Source organism: Leptodactylus fuscus, chromosome 1 (genome assembly GCF_031893055.1).
Source record: "Leptodactylus fuscus isolate aLepFus1 chromosome 1, aLepFus1.hap2, whole genome shotgun sequence".
NCBI lineage: Eukaryota > Metazoa > Chordata > Amphibia > Anura > Leptodactylidae > Leptodactylus > Leptodactylus fuscus.
The window spans coordinates 64,682,152-64,704,354 of NC_134265.1; the positions used below are offsets into that span (position 1 = coordinate 64,682,152).

The 22,203-nt window shown below is 40.8% G+C and overlaps 1 protein-coding gene across 1 annotated transcript in view; it reads right to left on the bottom strand.

Annotated features, from left to right (window-relative positions):
* The window catches only part of ARB2A (ARB2 cotranscriptional regulator A), a 327,942-nt gene that overhangs the window by 89,720 nt on the left and 216,019 nt on the right, over window positions 1-22,203 (bottom strand). The window contains exons 9-10 of the mRNA XM_075271945.1: window positions 18,696-18,812; window positions 4,295-4,379 (exon numbers count right to left, since the gene is read on the bottom strand). Coding sequence (XP_075128046.1) covers window positions 4,295-4,379; window positions 18,696-18,812 — 202 coding nt within the window. The remainder of the gene's footprint in view (window positions 1-4,294; window positions 4,380-18,695; window positions 18,813-22,203) is intronic.

Here is a 22,203-nt window from a genome sequence, read left to right on the forward strand (position 1 = left end):
ATAAAATACATTTCTGTTGAATATAGATAGAAACAAGGAAAATTAAAAAAAAAAACAAAAAAAAAACAAACAAGAAAATCAAATAATCTTAACTAGTTTTAGTATAAAAAAAATTTGAGGTCACTTTATGTGGACATATTTCCTTTAAATATTTAGGTAATAAAGGTTGTAAATAGATATCATTCATGCAAACACAAATATGAAAATGATTCTTAGAAATAGAAATATATATATACAGTATATAAAAAAGCAGTATCTAAGGAGGCAGCCATGTTTCCTTCCAATAACTCTGTATAAGAATGATCATCCCTGGGGCAACACGGTAGCTCAGTGGTTAGCACTGCAGCCTTGCAGCACTGGAGTCCTGGGTTTGAATCTTGCCAACGACAACATCTACAAGTAGTTTGTATGTTCTCCCCACGTTTGCGCGGATTTCCTCCCATACTCCAAAGACATACTGATAGGAAAAAAATTGTACTTAGTGAGCCCTATATGGGACTCACAATCTACAAAAAAAAGAATGATCATCCCTGTCCATGGTGAAATAGCTACTTATAGGGAACAATGGCTGTGAATTGCATTCACACACACACACACACACACACGTATATCCATACATAGCTATACATAATAATGACTGATTTAAAGGAGATGTCCATGATAATTTTTCTAAAGGAATAAACACTTAAGTGTTCCTCAAGGTCTCAGTTTATCCATGTGACCACTACAGCCAATCACTGATATCAGCGGTCTGGTTCTGGATAGACAGAGAAGAACGCAAAGGTCAGTGATTGGCCATAGGAGTCATGTGATCAGCCGTATGGAACATTGATGCAAGATGACCATAGCGGCAGCATGGGATTAAACTGTATTGTGGGGGTTATTTTAAACAATTTTTAATAATTGCTCTCCTTTAGAGTTTTAACATCCCGAACAACCTTTAAGTGTCATTTGCTACAAGTGCCTTGAAAACAGTATTCATTTTATATTATATGGGCACGACTAAACTAAGTAATGAACGCAAAAGAAAAGGTCTTAAGCTATTCAATTAATTGATGATGATCAGAATCCAGAATATTTATATATTTGCCCACAGTTACTTAGACATGTTAAATTGCTGAGAAATGCCAGTCCTCCCCTAATATATTAAACTCACGAGTGTGATGTGCACCGTATGCTGTCAATTGTCTGATCAACCCATAAATAAATGTATTCCGAGCATACCTCCCATATGCACCCTCCCTCCATACAGATCCCATGCTGTTTCTGCCCCACACAATGAACATATGGTGAATATCTTATCATATAGCTCCTCCATTCATACACTAGAAGCTGTCAGACAGTCTGTATTTCTCTTGCTGGACTGCAGGGACTGAAAGGCTTTTATTTACCCAAGCCACAAATTCACTAGAGAGTATTACTGTACAATGATGAGCGAGGAGCGTCAGCAGCTCTTCTTTACCCCCCTGGACTGGCGAAGGGGGGGGATCAAACAGTGGTTTTTGCCTTAGTAAAATAAATCAGTAGATTTCATACAATAAACACATAAAGACCAAAAATTACTGAAGAGATAAAAGAACTGTAAATGTAAAGCAGAACAATACATCTCAGGCAGAAGAGGAAACCTATAAAAGTTATTTCAGATGAGCGCCATCCTCCCACTGATGTAACAGAATTATTTTTCTAATTACATTTAACACATGCGTGAGATTGTTTTTACTTGATATCATTTCAAGATAATGCAAGCGACTAAACCATGAAAGATGTATTATCTTTCATCTATATTTTAATTAAACACATTGTCTGACATCTCCAGCAAATTACTCTGCATATTTCAATATTTTATGTACCAGTAGTGCGTTAACAAATGAGCCACATGCAAATATATATGGGAACGCTGCACGCATGCACTTGTGTGTGGTCTGTACACATACAATTACATGGATTTAATGGTTTGTAATCAGGTATTTAAGATGGTATAAGGTTACTTTACAGTGGCGCTAAAGCTTTACTTTCAGCCGTAGTTACCGGAAGACAATTGTTGTATAACTTATTCCATCCACAGTAAGTTATGAGAATCAAAATGTGTAATGGACGCATTATGGGCCCCATTTTTCTCTGCCATACGCCACTTCTGAGAAGCGGGAAAAAAACGAAGAAAAACTCTACATTTGCAACTTTGTACACATCACTTCAATGCCACTTGTGCCAAAATTTGTTGCATTTGTCATACCACCCTCACCACTCTCTGGCAAGCGTTTGCTATACCCTCAGCTCCATTGGAAATGTCATAATTGACACAAATGATGACCAAAATCTATGCCAGCTACAAGTTGATATAGATTTCAGTACTGTCACATGGATGGATCGAGGATATGCCTGAAGCACATCCCAAGTTATGAGCATTTTCCAAATCCGCTGGTTCTGGGGTTATCAAAACTGGTTTGGAAAATGCCAAAATAATAAACTTTATTACCCCTGTGTGTGTTTCAGGTCACATGAACCTCGACTTTCAAAGCCATAGTCAACAATTACATATACAAGTAAACATACTTTTTAATGTATAACATGAGGTGAAAGATTTACCGAAAAGCAAGAATAGTACATTATGTATATCCATAATAAACGTGTATGGCACGGGCACTTCAAGAAACTTTATATAAATGGATAGGAAAGGTGTTAATAAGAAAGTTTGCAATATATTAGAGAAACAATGCCTCTTTAATATCCTAGCAACATTTCATCAATATGTGCCATGAGATAACCTCTTACAGGGTAAGACAACCGTTATTTTTGTTATTTTTTTTAATTAGGCAAGGGGAGGTGAAAAAAAAGAACCCCCCCCCAAAAAAAAAACAAAAAAAACAAAACATACTCACCTGTCCCTGGAGTTCCGGAGCTTCCCACCACGGTCCAGTACTACAGCTTAGCTGTTTCCTTCCTGACAAAGTCCCCATTGCCAGTGACCGATGAGGCCGATCAGCAGCCCCACCAAACGACATGGGACATCACTACTGGTGTCATCCCCGGGTTCCTTCCTTAGTCATGTCAGCAGCTTCAGCAGAAGGGACTTGGGACGTCACAGCTGGCAAGGACTTCTGCACAAGACAACAGCGAAGCAACAGAACAACGCTGGGAGGACACCAGAGCACAAAAACCAAGTGAATAGGATTTTTTTTTTTTCCACCTCCTTTGGCCTAATTAAAAATTAAATTTTAGCCTGGACAACCCCTAAATTTATTCTTAACCCATTAACTGCCAATTTTTCCCCCCAAAAAATGTGTTAACTGCACTGTGAAAATGACCTCATGTGTGCAAGGCAATGTATGCATGTGATCGGTTTAGGTTTCCCTATCACGGACGACATCCTACTGGAGCACGTGAATGTCTTGTTTCTACTCCTCAATGACAGATGGCGTTCGTAGGTGGGTTAAAGTACTTGATCCCCAATTGGGGATCGTGGCAGTTAATGGTTGAACAGGCTGGTGATACTTTCCCCACCATCTTGATAGCTTAGTTAACAGAAAATCAATGGGGAAGAATTAGTAATGGTTTCTAAGTTTTGGACAGTGCAAATTTGACTAGACCTAACCTGAGTTAACAAAGTATCTGATGTTGATGGAGAAGTTTGGAATATTACTATTCTTGGCGCATGGTGTTGCATCTTAGACCATGCCCCTTTCCTGATGGGCCATGACACTTCTACAAAAAAGACGTAAAAGTGTCTACAAAGTGTCTAGAACACTTGATGAATTTGGTGCACACCATTTTAGACAGTTTTTGGCACATATTATGCTAGAATTCTGGCGCATTCTGCTGGATAAATCTCCACCAAATCCACAATTTACTTTTTCACAGGATAGTACCACTTCTATTACCAGTCATATATAAAGCTGACACCAATGTTCAGGAGACTGAATTTTTGACATTAACACTATTTGGCTTACTGGTTTGTCAAGCTCTAGCATGCCCATTCCCATGTTTAAGAAATGTGACCTCAGGCTAGCCATAATGCAAGAGGATATATCACCAGTGTCGACTGAGAAGTAAGACATGTGTCGACCTTGAGGCCATCGAAACTCCATGATCTCACTCCTTCAACTATTTGCACACAGAATAAGTGGTGGTCATGACACAGAGATTCGTTCACCCCCCTGTAACAGTAGTAGTCGCTCATCACTGGAAAGCCAGCAAATGGATTTTTATTAGTAAATGTATATGTATTATGTATTTCATTTTATGTCAGTGCCTAAATACAAGACATTATAATAGTGTAAAAGCATCAGAATTTTACCTGCAGAAACGCGGGGACAGTCTGGCAGCATCGATTCCACCGAAGTGTCTAATGGTTCACTGCTGGATACCCAATTACAGCAATTCTGCAAAGACACATTAGACAAAACATAAACATGATAAAAAGGGGCAGTTCTGTACAATAAATGGAACATATCTCTGCTTCCACCATCCCAGAAGATTAAGCTTTAGAAGATTAAGATGCTAGCTACATACATGTGATTTTATCCTTTATGGATACGGACCAGAAAAGTAACTAGTACATATACAGTGACTGCCTAAAAAACTGCACCACCAGTGGATTTTGTCAAATGTGTATAAATTGAGTCCCTGCAGATGATATGTATACCTTCTACTACAAAATCGACTGAAAAAGGTCACGTGACAGGTACAAAATTGCCAAATAATCGTCAACCAGGAGAGAAGAGGTTAGAAATTGAAAAAGACAAGAAATCATTGTATCATTCCTTACAGCCTAAGTAACTTTTATTTTTTTTTTCTGTCACAAACACAAATGGAACCAGAATACAACAGTATGAGATTATATATAAACATATTTTGGTGCTTAATATTTTGTTGATCTTCCTTTAGCGGCAATAACTGCTTTGCATCTGTCTGGCATGGAATAAATCCGGTTCTGAATATATTGCTGGTCAATTTAATGATCCCATACTCTATTAATGACTTCTTGGGGTTCAGTTTTACTCTTTGGCATCTTCGCAACAATTTTACAATGCATGATATGCCAGCAATGTTCAATAGGATTGATATCAGGACTGTTGCTAGGCCATTCCAACACTTGGATGTTGCTCGTTTTGAGGAATTCCTGGACCTGAAGCGAGTGGAGAAAGAGAAAACGTTAATAAGATGTTGTAATAACATTAGAAAATAAACAAGAATAAATCTCATGAGAACTACTCACTGACTTTGCTGTGTAGCAAGGCGCAGAGTCATGTTGAAATATACAGTTTTGGTTGTCTGAGTAGTGATCGGTGATAGTCGGTTTCAGAGATGTCTCTAAGATGTCACAGTAGTGTTTTGGTGTGATAAACGTCATTCGATCTACTCCTTTGCTTGTTATGCATCCCCAGATCATTTGGCCAACTGGAAACTTTACAGTTGGTACAATACATTCTGGTTGGTATGCCTCCAATTTTCGTCTTCTCACATACCGTTTCCCATCTGATCCATGGAGATTGAATTTTGATTCATCAGAAAAGATGACGTTGTCCCACTGTTCTTTTGTCCAAGAAACATGTCTCTTAGTCCAAGCAAGTCGCTTTTTCCTCATTTCTTTGGTCAACAGTTCTTTCTTTTTGGGTAGATAGGCACAAACACCACATTCTGTTAGACATCTTCGGATAGTTTGTGCACTTATTTCAACAGCAGACGCGTTCTGAAACTCAACTTTTAGATCCAAAGCACTAGCATGATGATTATGAAAACACAATCTCTTCAAATATCGGTCTTGAGATGGGATAGTAACTCTTTCTCAACCAGATCCTGCTTTTTTGCTTCAAATCACCTGTTTCCCGCTTTAATTTCAGTAACCAAACCACGGTTGAGTGGTGACAGCTTAGTTTAGCAGCAACAGCACATACAGACAACCCTTCCTGGGACAGAGAAAAAGCTACACTTTTTTCTCTGTGTCAACTGGATGTAATGCGCCATTCTTGCACTTCAAGTAATTGAGACACTTATGAGTAACGTTTACCTTCCACCATGCTATATATAGAAAAGGATGATGCAATACCTTGCAATTATTGTCTGATGCAACATTCAAATGTATCACTGAAAATAATACTATTTTTGCTACAATCATTACATTTTGTGAAGTAGTGCAGTTTTTTGGCCGCCACTATAATATATATATATATATATATATATATATATATATATATATATATATATATATATATATATTTTAGAGAAGGAGAGAGAGGGGAGGGAGGGAGAGAGAGGGGGAGGGAGAAGGGGAGGAAGAGAGAGAGAAAGTGTGAGAGAGAGGGTGAAAGAGTGAGCGAAGAAGGGTTGGGAGGGAGGGGGTCATGAGAAAAAAGGGAAGTACACAATCTTATGTATATAGAAATATCACAATAATAATAATAATAAATCATCTGGACCCCAAAAGGTCTTAAAATTAGGTAAGCACAACCTAAGAGTATGTTCACATGGAGTTTTTTGCTGGCGGATTTTGACACGGAATCCGCCTCAAAATCCGCCAGCAAAAATGGCTCCCATTGATTTCAATGGGAGCTGCTTGCTTTTTTTTCCATTAGCTAGTAGCGGAAAAAAGAAGTGAAATGACCAATCTTGCCGCAGATTCCGTGGTTCCGAGTCAGCTGTGATGTCCGCGGCTCGAGACACTCTCTTTTAGGCACATTCATTTAGGGCTAATCAAGAGCGTGATGCCACAACAGAATGGCAATGCACTGCATCGGCATCCTGTCGCAGCTAGCCGCGACAAAAAAAAAAAAACCCACACAGTGGAAGAATTTTCTGCCTGTGAACGAACCGTTAGATGAGCAAAACTTATAACAAACTGCACTGTATTTATTTAAAAATACCTAGGCCAACATGCAGAAGCAGCATGTGAAAAATTAGGTAGATCCTTACTGCTTCCATAGGGATTAAGAGGATAAATCACAGTTCTTAGAGTGCTGCTAAAAATGCCCTTGCTTAATTTACCATCAGCAAGTGTTGCTAAGTCTTTAAAAATTAAAGTTTTGGCAGTCTGCTGGTCTGGAGCCAGGGGTGAGCCTGCTCCTTTCGCCGCCCGAGGCTACCTGCAGAAAGCCGCCCCCCCCCTGCCGGAGGAGGGGGCGGAGCGGGGGCGTGACCGGGGCGTTGCCGCGTGAAGGGGGCGGGGCTTAGCGCCGTTCGCCGGCAGAGAGTAGGCCGGGAGACTGCCTGCTCTCTGCCTGAGCGTGAGGGGAGGCTGCTGGAGCAGCGCTGCTCCAGTGGCCTCCCCAAACCACCGCTCGGTGATAAGCCAGTCCAGGACAGCTTGTCCTGGACTGGCTTAGGGAAGCAAAAATGCCGCCCTCCCTGAGGCCCTGGCACAGTGCCGCCTGAAGCGCTCGCTTCAGGTCGCCTCATGGGAGGTGCGGCACTGTCTGGAGCATTCAAGCATGTTGACAAAATGTTAAGGAGGAAAGACATCAGCAATGATCTTAGAGATTGCCTTTCTGGCATACGTTTTAAGGCCATTTCCAGACAATCTGTAGTCCATCATTCTACAGTGAGAAATTATACACAAGTGGAAAACTTTCAAGACAATTGACAATGTTCCCAGAAGTGGACATCCCAGAAAATTTACCCAAAGGTAAGCCAACGCAATGCTCAAGGAAACTGCAAAAAATCCAAGGACTACATGTAAGATTCTACATGCCTCAGTATCGTAACCTCTATGAATATGTATATGTATGTCCTGGTGCACGTGACTAACTAGGACTCTGATCCCTGACATGCGAATCAAAGGTGACCACAGCATTTGAGTGGTTATTTTCATTGAGATCAGTAAGGGAGCGGCCCTTGAATGTGATCATGGGAACCATCCCATTACCTTGGCAGCCAGAAGCCTTCTGAAGTATGTCTGCACCAGGCGTCAATAGTTACAAACAGGGAATCGGACAGCCTGCAATAAAATAGTACTGCAGTCTATGGCATAAGTGATCTGAAGATTTCATGTTCAGACCCCCAATATAAAAACATTTGTCCTATACGGTAAACACTAAAGTGGAAATAAATGGTTGAATTGCCATTTTTCCATCACTTTGCCTCGCCCAAAAAAAAATGGAATAAAAGTGATGAAAACATCATACGTTCCCCAACATGGGAAAAAAAAAAAGACACCTTGCCTTATTTTTGTAAAAGTATTAAAACATGAAAAAATCTATATAACTATATCACCATGATTGTAGCGACACGACGAATAAAGTTAACATGTCATTTTTAGAATGGCTGAAAAAGAATCATGGTGTTGCGATGACCCAGCAAGAATCTTAAGAGAGCTGTGTATAAATGAATGCCCGGAACGCTGTACAGTAGAGTGGGCCAAAATTTCTCCCGATCAATGTAAAAGACTGATAAGGTCATACAGAAAACTATTACTTTAAGTTATTGCTGCTGAAGATGGTTCCGTCAGCGGTTGATTTATGAGGGGTACTTACGGTAGTTTTTCGCACGTGGCTTTGTCTTTTTGCTTAGTTTTTGTAGATCGTGTGGGATGACTGAATATGTGCCCTAGCCCCCAGAAGCCCCTCGGCCTTGGCCAGGGTATTTAGGCTTGGCTACTAAACTGAATATTTGTCTCAGATGAATAAAACCTACATATAAACGTGTACGTAGCACTGAGTGGTGCGTTTCGCGTTCAATGTATTATAGATGTTTGTTTTCACGTCTCTTTACATCACTTTGACTAAGAATATGAAATCCTTATCATTTTCCCACTCTCCCACTTGTTTGGCTCAGAGTCAGTATACACTGTCAGGTTTATAAATTATACTTCACAAACAATGACAGAAATTGAACTTTAAATGTTGATGCATGTCAATAACTCCATCTAAAGAAGAGGACGGCAATGAATTATTCTTTTACTAATGTGAAGGGGATTATAGGGCCATGTAAATACGACATCCTTGATTGATTGGTACACATCCATCATAAAGTCCTTACAACAGAATAGTACGTTCTACAAATGTCGTTCTGCCTACGACACAAACGCATTGATTCCTTTTGAAGCTGAAACTTCTCCTAAAAAACAAAAAAAAGGAGAAAAAATGCAAAAAGAAAAAAAAAACAGTAATAAGGATTCCACTGCAAAATGCCTCTTTATTCTTTTATTCTGGGCAGGTTTTTTTGTTTTGTTTTTTTTTGGGTGGATTTTTTTGTAATATCCAAAGAGATTTCACCCATCAATCATGTTTGCCAAAAAGAGGAGAAAAAAAGTTGATTGCTAGTCTGGTAAACAAGCTGGTATTGTGTATTTTTAGATGCCTGCAACCCTTCTTGTGCACCATGGAATCTATCCTCGACATGGAAAGATCCTTGACTGGTAGATCAAGTGTCTTATTGTATTTCCTTAATTCATTCTGTCTGGAAGAAGATGTCAGCTGTATAGCAGTGAGGAGAAATTTGAAAGCCTTGAATCCCCACCAATAAAGGGTAAGGAAAGGAGTTTTGAATAGATTTGTCAAGGCAACCTACTGTTCTGAGTCCAAGGAGTGCAGCAAGGAGATAAAGAGAAGGTTGCTGTATCAGATTAGATCGCAAAACATTAGATTCTGAATTTAAAAAAAAAATAAACTCAAAAGTAAATTTTGCAATAAATTCCAACACTAGACGAGAATTTATTTAAGGAAAATCCCGTCTGGAATAAAGATATATCTATAGACGGATAATATGAAGAGTCCATCATGTTTTAAGTACCTAAATTCGTATTGCCACTGACAGAATACTGTATCAGAGCCTTGCAAAACGCTATACATTAGCACACAATTAACACATCTTTTATGTGAACCGGGGCTGGGGAGGAAAATACTACGAGGAGTACTGTCAAGATATGCAAATGAGCCAGTGCCTTTATCATTCATCTCAGCTCCTCATACATTGAAAATCCATGACTTGTATGCTTGCTAAAAATAGGCCGACAACGTTACAACAGAAAAGGTCTAAAACGACTCCCCCACCCCCCCAGTCTATCCGTAATGACAGCAATTAGAGAGTCAGACAAGCCGCTATTAGTTATATATTTTAAATATCATTCAATCTTTTCACACACCCCACCCTGTTCATAAGACTAAAGGAATATCTGGCTGCTTGGCCTCGCTTAAATAGAGTCAATTATAACTTTATTATTATATTGTTTTTAATGTAGCCTTTACCAGACGTGCAACACCTTAATGTATATGCGGATATGCAATTAGAAATATGCAGGAAGAATAGAATTCCAGGGATAAAAGCGTAGCATAGAAAAATTTACATATGAAGGGTATCCCAGTAGAGCAAAATAAGCTAAATAATTTGTTTAATGTGGCTGATTGCGGCATGATTTAGTCTTGTTCAACCTTTATTTCAGACTACTCCCTGGAACGGATTAACATATGAAAATCATTACTTCAGAGACTAGCGGGGTCCTTAAATTGAAAATATTTAATTGTAAAAATTACTCCTTGAGCACTTAATTGCTTGTCTGCTCTCAAGTGACACGAGGATGGAACGGAAATTCCCAATAATCGTTATGGGTTATGACCCAACAGAGCCACTGCGCGAAACATAAAAAGCATTGGAGGCCAGGCCTAACAAGACGGGGCGACGGAAAATATTGAGCTGGCGTAACGTAAAATGGTGTCCATTACTCATTGTAATTAGGAAAGCAGTTTACGGTCATAAGACAGGCAAAGAAACTATGGCGGATTATATGAAGTAGCCTTCAGAAAGAGCAAGGTGTCTCATGGCTAAGTGGAAGATGTACCTCAGTGGCTGTAACAACAGGGCGGGGACAGGGGTAGGCCTTAAAAATAAAAACAGATCTCTAGAAGGTTAGGAGCCAGCTCCGAATTGTAAAAAAATACTATTTTAGGAACACTGAGCCTGTGCTGTGATAAGATACAGTGATATACAGAGTGGGGCCAACCACCAATTTCAACTCCTTCATAAATGGCTGACAACTACAGTCAGAAGCAATAAACGTTCTCTAAGTCAGTCATTGACTTCTGTAAATATTACACCTAATTGCACAGTATTAATAACTAGAATATAACTTTAAAAAAATAAAAAATATTTGAAGATTTTCTTCCGACTAACTCCACCCAAAGTAGGTCCTGGCCCTGGCATAGATGGAAAAGCACGTTACAGTACCAATAGAGGTAATGTTAAAAACAATTCAGGTACTGTTAGCCTTTTCTGGGCTACTGGTTTGTCCTACTTTTCTGTCCTGCATAACTGATCCGTTTTCATTTAAAGGGGCTCTATCAGCAAAATTATGCCCCCCCCCACATATGGGTGAATAGCCTTTAAAAAGGGGAACTGCTAATCTAATTTTAAACCCCCCGCCCGGTTTAAGATAAAACTATGAAAACATATATGTAAATGATACCTGAAATTGCACCCTGGACGGTCGTGCATGATCCGACATCATCTTCGGTCCCTCCTTCCTCTTCTTTCTTCTTCCAGCGGCGTCCTCCTCTTCTGGATCTTCTCCGCCTTCATCTTCTGTTTTTCCGGCGGGTTGTGTTCAAATCCCGCGTGCGCGCAGTAGCGCTCCCTCCGGAGCACTACTGCGCACGCGCCGCTGCCATTTTTGTTGTTGTTTTAAGTATCCTTAGAACGTCTTCATATCTGGAAGAAACGAAGATGAAGGCGGAGAAGAGCCAGGACAGGAGGACGTCGCTGGAAGAAGAAAGAGGAGGAAGGAGGGACCGAAGATGACGTTGGATCGTGCACGACTGCCCAGCGTGCACGTTCAGTTAACATTTACATATGTGTTTTTATAGCTTTATTTTAAAATGGGCGGGGGGTTTAAAATTAGATTACCAGTGCCTGAATAGCCTTTTTAAAGGCTATTCTCGCATACGTGGGGCTCATACAGCATAATTTTTCTGATAGAGCCCCTTTAACATGGACTCTATCTCAATGGATTGTCATCAGATTCCATCTTTTTTCATTCGTTTTTTTTTTTTTTTGGTATCTGCAAAACTGATCAGCTAAACTGTTGATCAAAACGTGATGTGAACGGGCACCAACTGATCAGTTTTGCAAAAACAAAAAACTGATGTAACCCGAGGACCATCCGTTTATACCGGGTCAATGTCAGATCAGTTATTGAGGGACAGAAAAATAGTATGAAACACATTTTTTTGTCCCACAAAAGAAGGAACAGAAACGGATTTGTTTTCATTTAGCATTCACTCTATGTAAACAGATGGTCATCAGTTTCCATCCGTTCCACACATCAGTTGTTTTTTTTTTTGTCGTAAAATGTGATGTGAACAAGCCCTAAGGCTGACTTTTGAATGATTACAGAGATTGGTTGAAGCAGTCACACTGCGACTAGCAGGAAGGAGCAAAGTAACAGGGACTTACCAAGTAAACAGTTGGTCTTGTAATAGCAAAAGACTTATGGCACTCCCCTACAAAGTCTTAAATGGGCTCTATACTAGATATACGTGTTATGAGCTAAAGATATGCCTGAATAACCTTTAAAAAGGCTATTCAGGTGCTGCTGTTAGTTTGTAAAAAGACCCCCCGTTTCTGCTTCTTACCTCGGAAATCGATATGAAAATGAGCTTGATCGTGCTTGGTGGGCGTTCCGTGCACTCCTTAGCATCATAGCTTCTGGACGCCCACCGCTCTTCCTTGTGCCTCCAAGCCTCCCTCCTCCTGCTTCTTCATCGCCCAATCGTCGACGGTTTCTATTGAAATAACGCACGTGCGCAGTACCTCTCCCTCTGGCATGCTACTGCGCATGCTCCAGCACCATTTTCCTGTACAGAACATTGCAAGTTGGCACTGGAGCAAGCGCAGTAGCGCGCCGGAGGGAACTCTACTGTGCACGCGCGTTATTTCAATAGAAACCGACGACGACTATAGAATTAAGGAACTGATGTGGCATTTGACTGTATAGTTTTTTATGATTTGATTTAGTATTTTCTAGTATTATTCCTTTTGGTTTAGATGGTGACAGTACTTCTAGGGAATGCCTGGGTGTTCTGTTTCCCCAATAACAGTAACAGACAGCTTTTCTGATGTGGCTTTGTATACAGGAAGAGCTGTCAATCATTGTATGAGGGCGAGGAAAGACGTATTAAGGGATTTTCCCTAAGTTCTGGCAGCATGTAAACAGCTTTTTAGATGAAAAGTGGTTTTACTATATGGGTTGTAACAGCCACATACATCTTTATGCTGGGTGGGGTAAGCAAATGCTTCTTGTTTTTACAATTATGAATCTGATTTAAGGGTTAGGTCTTGGGGGTCAATCCTTGAAGTACAAGGCCAAATTTATATCCACTCCTGCTAAATAATAAAATCATAACTTACTATATAACTCCAAGCTATGGTTTGCTCTATCCCACCTACACTCAGATCTTGGAGCACAGGGGCCATTGAAAAATCACAACAAAAAACATATTCTACACATAAAAGGGTAGATTATGATTATATCTATTGCTTACTACAGTGGTTCTTAACCTTGTTTGAGGTACCGAACCCACCAGTTCCATATGCACATCCACCGAACCCTTCTTTAGTGATAAATCAAATATGATTTTTTTTTTTCCAAATTCAAGACATAGGTATATGTTTTTTTACTGGTACAGAAAATGAACCGTGCATATGGCCTAGGGTTCGATCGAACCCCGGTTAAGAACCACTGGCTTAATACAATCCAAAAATATAGTTTACCTTAAATATATTCTACATATACCACTGCTACTATTACTACTACATTGATCAATAATACATATACAGTGCAAATGGCGGAGCAAGATGTACAGTATGTGCTGATACAAATATGGGATTCCAACACTGTGCAATGAAATGTCATGTAAAATCAAAGCCAGTCCTATTTAATTACAGTATAAAAATATTGCGGGTCAATGTAAAAAATGCATTTAAAAGAAAAGGAACAAAGATTTGTAAAAGGTCTAAAACATAGTAGAAACCTCATCTGGCCCCATCATGAACAAGCGGGGTGCTTAATGAGGCTCAGAGACAGGCAAAATAAAATTAAAAGACCCTCGGGCAGGATTTGTTGTTATGGGGGTTGGGTGGATGTTGCCAAGGGTTAAGTAAGAATTCTGACAAGCATTAGGATATAAAACCATTATACCGTATTTTACGGACTATAAGGCGCATTGCCCATGAGCGCCTTATAGTCCGTCTCGGTTCATATATAAGGCGCACCAGACTATAAGCCGCAGTCCGGTGCGCATTATATGTTATTGAAAGCGGCGGCAGGCAGACTTTGCCAGCGGCCGCTTAACCCCCCGCGTGCCAGCCGCTTCTATTGGAAGCGCTCGGCAGGCGAGGAGGGGCTCTATCAGCAAAATCATGCTGATAGAGCCCAACCGTAAAAGTTATATTAAACTACCCCCCCCCCCGTTTTAAAATAAAACCCTGAAACAGAATGTGAAACTTACCGAGCGGTGCAGTGTGGGCGGACATTCAGGCCTCCTCTTCCTCCGATGTTCCGTCCTCCTCCTCCGGCGCTCGCTAACTGATAATGGCCTGGGCGCATGAGCTGTAGCCGTAGAAGAAGCATTATGATATTGCGCATGCGCCCAGGCCATTATCAGTTCGCGAGCGCCGGAGGAAGTGGTCAGGACATCGGAGGAAGAGGAGGCCTGAATGCCCGCCCTGAACCGCTCGGTAAGTTTCACATTCTGTTTAACGCCGGCATGACAGCAGGGCTGCCGGACACTTCCCATTCATTTCTATGGGAGCCGGCATGCGAGCGCTCCCCATAGAAATGAATGGACTGCTTTTTTCCATTCATTTCTATGGGGAGCGCTCGCATGCCGGCTCCCATAGAAATGAATGGGAAGTGTCTGTCCATTCATTTCTATGGGGAGCGCTCGCATGCCAGCTCCCATAGAAATGAATAGGAAGTGTCCGGCAGCCCTGCTGTAACGCCGGCGTGTACTGCTGTGATACACGCCGGCGTTCCGTAGTGTGAATGCACCCTTACGGTGCCTTTTATGTATGTATGGAAGCGGCACGCAGACTTTGCCGCCGCTTCCATCCATATATAAGGCGCATCGGACTATAAGCCGCACTTACGATTCCTGAGGAAATCGTAGGTTTTTATGTGCGCCTTATAGTCTGGAAAATACAGTAATAATAGATTGTCGTCAACTGTACATACAGGCAAGAAGTAAAGCCCGTGAAACAATTTTTGGGGTTTATTATTGGGGACTGGATATTTGTGGCCCCATAACAGTGAGACTCTAACCATATGGTATAGAAACACAATGGCAATATAAGCTTTTGTGGTCAAGGACAAACGCATGCTGGGTACTCTGACACGAGGGACGCAAGAATAATTCAATACTAATACACGAATCAATATTCATTAAAAGATAAACGTGCAAAAGTAAGGAATCTCATAGATTTTTATGAAGCATTTCTAATATATATATATACTATATTCTGTATGTTTTGGGGCTGGTCTTTCTATGTAGCAGGCATTCATTTGTTTTAGTTGGGGTTTAAAGGGGTTATGTCAAAAACAACATGAACCCTCAATCCATAGGATAGAGCATAAATCACTGACCATTGAGACCTATGCCGATCCTGACAACAAGCGTGTCTACTCCAGTTGTGAGTGCAACCACTGGAAAAGAAGCCAAAACTCCTCGTGAAAACAGACTCTACCCCACTCCTATTCACTCCAGTAGAAGTGCTGGAGATAGCCGACCTAGAGATAAAACAGCCCCCATTCTATGTATCAGGCCCCATTGATCAGCAATTTATCCTCTAGCCTATAACCAGATTATTTGTGGCATAAACCTTGTAAGAAGAACGTGCCACTGACAAGTCAACTCTGAGTATGCGAAGAAGCAGACCTTGTTAGGAGACTTAAAATTGAATGAACATGGTCCGTGCATATGAAAATGGATGAAGAGTCACCATACCCTGACAGAAAGCTCTTGGCTGGCTGGAATGTTACCTTAATGTGGTTTCGGCAGACACAACTATCATATCAATGGAGACTTCTATCAAAGTAATTCACAGCACATGACTGTAAACCCAGAGACCATGCGTCTTCTATCTAGTGAGCAAGGCCAAAAATCAAACACACATGCCAAATCTGAAACACAACTCACATTTGCATAAATAAGAGACCTCCAAGGCACGGGGAAGTTATGGATCTTAGGTCCTGTGCATGAAAATGAAGGTATAACTACATAATGTCCTATGGCTCTGTTCACATTCTGTCACTGCACAGTACTGAATCCATCATATAACAGACACTGGCAGTGAACTCCATTACCTCTTTATTGGGTCCATCAGGTTCTCTGTCGTTTTGACAGGAAACATGGAGCTTCTGACCAGGGTCTTCTCTAGGTTTATGTGGGATTTGGATGACAGAGCCTCAATGGGCCGCTTTGTAATGTAACTCCTGCAGTAATTCCGCTGCAGCAGACTCGCAGGAATCTCTATGGGTCTTCTGTAGCCTTCAAACTTTGTACTCCAAAGATTGAAAACACTGTGTAAGACCTCCTTATGTTCCATGCAGTATAATGGCCTCCTTATACTCTCACAATATGACGTCCTCCAGACTGGCATCGGCCCTGCCACTCGGTTAATCCACCTCTCTATTCATTTTTCATTGGCCTCTGCCCATTGCCAATCCCTTCAATGGCTACCCACTGCCCAGCAAATAGAGGTTAAAATGTTAAAGGGGTTGTCCAGGATAGGAGTTTATTTTGTAAGAGGGCTGGGGAAGGCAGATCAATAAACTAACCCATACTCACCTGTCCCAGATGCTGCTGCTAGCGGAACAAGATCCTGGAGCAGTAGGACCGCGGTGAAAGACACAAGAGCATCACTAAGTTAGTCTATTCTATTTTTTTATACTGTGTATGTAATCCTCCAAATGTAAAGCACCATGGAATTATACAGGGTGTCCGCAAAGTAAGTACACAAAATGAAAGGGTGGACTTTAGCCGGTATGTGAAGTGCTTTTTGTGGTTGAACATAGGAAACCGACATCTCGGTCTACCTGCAGCGCCACAACGGTGCATTTCCGGTCACATGTTCATTAATAAAAAACGCTTCATATACCAGCTAAAGTCCAGCCTTTCATTCTGTGTACCTACTTTCCGGACGTCCTGTATAAAGTAAAGGCAGGCCAGGTGACACATGTGAATAGGCAATTTACATTCCTCTACAGATATCAAGATTTGAAGTCTTAGATGGGTTAAACATCCTCTGTACATAGAAATTGGTCAATAGAAGAACACTCAACAAGTCTAATGTTTGCAAGAAAATGGCTTTTGAATGCCACTTAAACTGGGCAATGACATGCAATGAGGATACAGGTAGAGGAGTGAACTAATGCACAGTGCACACATACAAAGCAGAGAAAATCAAACAGGTTTCAAAGACGACTCTCCAGGCTGGAAGAAGGACCAAAAGAAATATTTCTTCATGCATGGATATTGTTTTTTTCTTTTACTAAATTTCAGATATCGCTAACTGCATTGGTATTTTAGATTAAGTTTTCTTTATTCACATGCACATTAGTTATATAATATATTACAACCGGTATGAGTATGGTAACTTTTTCTGCTTGTGATTAGAAATAAAGACTGTACAGATTACCTGGTGCATTTGTATCTCTGCTTGTTAGGCCTTGTGCAAACAGGGAAGTAAATTGGCTGAATTTCCCATCTTTAGCCCCCTCCCAAGACTGGGGCTCCTTGTCGTAGTGTGACCTTTGATACTGGACGTCCCTACCTGACCACAGCATCACTGTCCTGTACTGTACATAGTCAGATGGCATGGAGTCATAGCATCAAATATCACTATGATCCAAGGAGCCCTGGTCTCCTGACTGGCTTCAGTCCTGGAATCCGGTCAAGGTATGGACCAGATTTCCTTGTGTGCTTGGGGTCTAAACGTGTTTATTTTATGACGTATGATGGAGTAAGTAACTAACTTGCGTTCAGCAGACGACTCCATCATTTGGCTGTTAAAAAATAATAAATAAATCAGCCCTCCAAAGACCATACAAATAGCTTCTTTGTTGGGAAGGCATTGCAACACTTCTGAAAAACATGTTTAATATAAAACCCTATCTATCAGCATGTATCTTTGTTTCAACTTTACAAGTATCCAGGAGCTGGACTCCTTCCAAATGTACAGCAAGTTTTGAAGGAATCTCAAGAGATGTCCGAATTATCTACAAGACAAATAAGCAATAGTGTGTGCTTACAATCCACCCCAAGGAATGTTTCACACCGGTGGCTAATGCGGATTCAAAATGCTTAAAATACCATAAAGAAAATATTAGAAGCTTTAGAATAAAAGGAAAAAAACACACCGTACTATATGCTTTTTTTTTCAAGCAGATATAAATAGAGATTATACAGCGGGCACGTTCCTCAGTATTTCACAGCGTAAATATATTTTATGAATTCCCTAGTGCGTCAATACTCTATCATACAGGTAAATCAAGATCCAATATTATTACGTTCCTACAGCGAGAAAAAGCTGCCAAAACAAAAGCAGCATCACTTACAAAATAAATTTAGATGCCTAAAAGTGTGGGAAAAGAAGGTGAAAATTGAGACTCATTAAGAGACCTTATTACTATGTGTGCTGGAATATTGCAATATTGGTTTATTCCTTTTTGTTAGCTTTGCTCAACAAAAGACACAGACAAAGAAAATTATTACCTCGCGCATCCACTCCCGAATGGTTTTATTGGCTTCTTGATGCCACACATTGTGCACGGAATCTGTCAGTGCTACAGCGGTGACCTTACTTTTCACATCAGCTTCACGCTGAATCATCTGTTGGGGAAAGAACAAAAACAGGTCTGAGAAACATATGCAAAATGTAGGATTTTAATCCAGCTGTGTTATAGATTGAGCAATTACTCAAACGTAGACTTCCTGTGTTTGAGCCTACTTTGATGGGATGCTTTTAGAGCTTTTAGAAGTTTAGCAATACGCTATTTATTACCACGCTGGTGTAGGCCTTTTCTACTCTTGCTATGCACTTTTGCTAACAGAAAACTGACAACACGCAACGCTACAGGATTGTGAGCGAAACTGGCAATTATTCTGATGTGTCTGTTTTAGTAAATATTTGGATTCTCCACGAGACAATTCTGGAGAATTGTTTCATAAAACTGCTCACACTACCGTTGGATTCTGTTATGAAGGTGTCCGTTTGTAAAAATGGACGCCTATCATAACAGCACATACAGACAGTAACTGATGGCTATCACTTACTGTCCGTTATAAGTCCGTTGCCCTTAGAGTTCAATGTTAAAAAAATAAAGGACACTTGCCATCCGTTTTTTTCTAACGGATAGAAAAGTCCTACAAGTAGGATTTTTTTGTCCTTGGGTATAAATGGACACAAGATAAAATCCCATTGAAATGAATGGAAATTAACAGATTTCTGACAGTTCAGTTAGTGTCCGTTGCTAAAATCTTGTAACGGACAATAGTTACGGGCACTGCTGACACTCACCAATGGTAGTGTGAACGCCCCCTTGGGTAAAGCTCCTCTTACTTTATTAGAAACTAGTGACAACCAACATAGAGACCTAAGAAAAGATGATTCAGATTTCATATTATTGGGAATACAATCCTAGTCCAGGGAACTGACAGCCAATTCTGTAAATGGACCCTTAAGGCTAAGTTCACACGGGGAGCAGTGGGGTGGATTTTGGCACCGAGAGTGACGTGGGGAGCCGTGTCACTCTCGGCTCAAAACCCGCCTGCCACAGTTGTTGCGGTCGTGGCCCCCACCCAGAGTGGGCTCAAATGAATGGGCCGGCGCAGCTCGCCGAGCCGCGGAATCCGCCTGAAGAAAGGGCAGGCCGCTTCTTTTTTTTCCGTGAGCGGCAGCATGCCAGTCACAGAAAAAAGCAGCCTGGCGGTCTCCATAGACCACCATTGTGAGGGGGCGGATTATGATGTGGATTACGCATCATAATCCACCCCCTCTGTGCCCGTGTGAACAGGCCCTTAGGCTGAGGCCCCACGTTGAGGAAACGCAGCTTCTTTTGTTGCAGATTTTGCTGCGTTTTTTTGAGCCAAAGCCAAAAGTGGCTACAGAGGGAATGGAGAATATATAGGAAGTTATTCTACTTCTCCTTTCTGCTTAATCCACTCCTTGCTTTGGCACAAAAAAACGCATCAAAATCTGCAACAAAATAGCTGTGTTTCTACAACGTATCGCTTTAGCCTTAAAAAAGACCTTTCAACACATCCAACAAGTCCAGCTCTTTATATTATTTAATAGCTTCTGCTCCACTGATTCTGGCCCAGTTGGAATTTTTTCTCTAGCCTCAACTGTACCTGCTGTTAGTTTTGGTGCCTGATATACCATTTATGATCTGTACTCTCAGGTGGGTGATATCAGACAGGAGCAGACAAAGGGTGTAATTCTGAGCTCTGACACTGACTCCGAATGGGGCTCTGACACACACCCCTTACCCGACACCGCCCTTCTGACATTAAAGAACTTAAATAGTTCTTAAATTGGGCTAATAGACAAGAAACGAAGAAAAGAGACAAAAAAAAATAAGAGAGTAGAGGAATGGTGGGGAGACAAGCTGTGTCCTCAGAGACTGAACAAATGTAACGGTATTAAACAATGAAAGAAATTGACATAGTACAGACGCCACATGTCTCATATGTTCATGAATTTATCAATGGAGGAGATCTGCTAGGTGTTTAATGGGTCTAAAGTCCTTGACCCTGGTGTAGAGATCTGCCTATGTGAGTGAGGCCTGCCTCCTCCAAAACATGACTTTGAGACATCTAGCAGCTGAAAGGACATATAGGAGTAGCCCAGCACTCATTTTCCCTGAGGAGTTAAGAGGAACGTTAAAAAGGTATTGTATCGGATCCTGACCGAGGTCAAGTTGAAACAGCTCCAAATGCAACCTTTAATAGGAGTGTTCCAAGCCCCAAATGTATTTTCCATATTGGACAGGCCATCAGTATATGATCTGTGGGGATCTGACATCTACACCCCAAATGCATATACTGTTCTGGCAGCCTGTGAGTGCCGGAAATTGGTGCAATGGTGTGTATAGGCTGTTCATATTCAAGTAAAAGGAGCAGTGACTACGCGGTGGCTGAGGCTGCTGCTCGGCTCCAATTACTTAAATAGGAGCAGTCTGCACACACTACCTGACCACTGCACCAGTTTTAGGCACCTGCTGATCTGTGTGGGGTCAAGCTTTAGGACCTCCACAGATCACATACTGTTGACGTATCCTATTATTAAGTAATTTTGGTGATAAAGCTGCACATACAAGGCCATTTCTTAGTTATTGGTCACATGTCCTCATGGCCAGTAGATACCACATTATTTGTCGGACCTAAAATCAGTGTAAACAGACAGGTCCCAATTTGTACAAACTGATTTTCTATGCAAAATAGAACTTTGGGCATAAATATCAGATTATTCCAGATTGTAGGTTAAAGCAATTTAGAAAAAAAACTAAGGACAAGCATGGGCTACAGGACACCTACCCTTCACACCACTATCATGAGATTAGGGAAGTGGGCCCAGAATACGGTATAACATTAACACTGTGTGAGGCAGGATGGTATAACCCTGCAGTCATAGCAGATCCTTGGCATTAAGCTATTAGATGCATATGCTTTTAGTGCGTTACAATGCAGGATTTGACACATATGCTAAACTGTTCACAGCATATGCTAATGATGTTCCCAATAAAGCTAATTAATATAGCGATATCCAAAAATAACCAGCACAAAACAGTGCACAGAAAAGACATGAGGCTCTGTGCATGGTGAAAAAGAAAATGTAGAAAAAAAATAGAATGGAAAAAACATGACCCAGATTAGAAAGAAGGACTATAGAGTTGGGGGCAGTTTTGGGTGACATCACTCCAGATTCTAAATAGTATAAACAGTATATTTTTATATGTATATACAGCAATTCAGTAAGGATGATACAAAAGTATGTTAGAATAAAATCAGTGGTAAAGGGTCAGTGACTGAACAGCAAAGCAAAACTGGCTTAGTTGTGTAAAGACTAATATTCTTGAGATGATGTAATTCATACCCATATGTGACCCATGTGGTCTTATTGGAAGACTCACAGTTTCTTATAAAAACACTGGATATTTATTGAAGTCTTCATGAAAAGCAGATACTGGAAAAACTTGCAGAATGAGCAATAGATTATCAA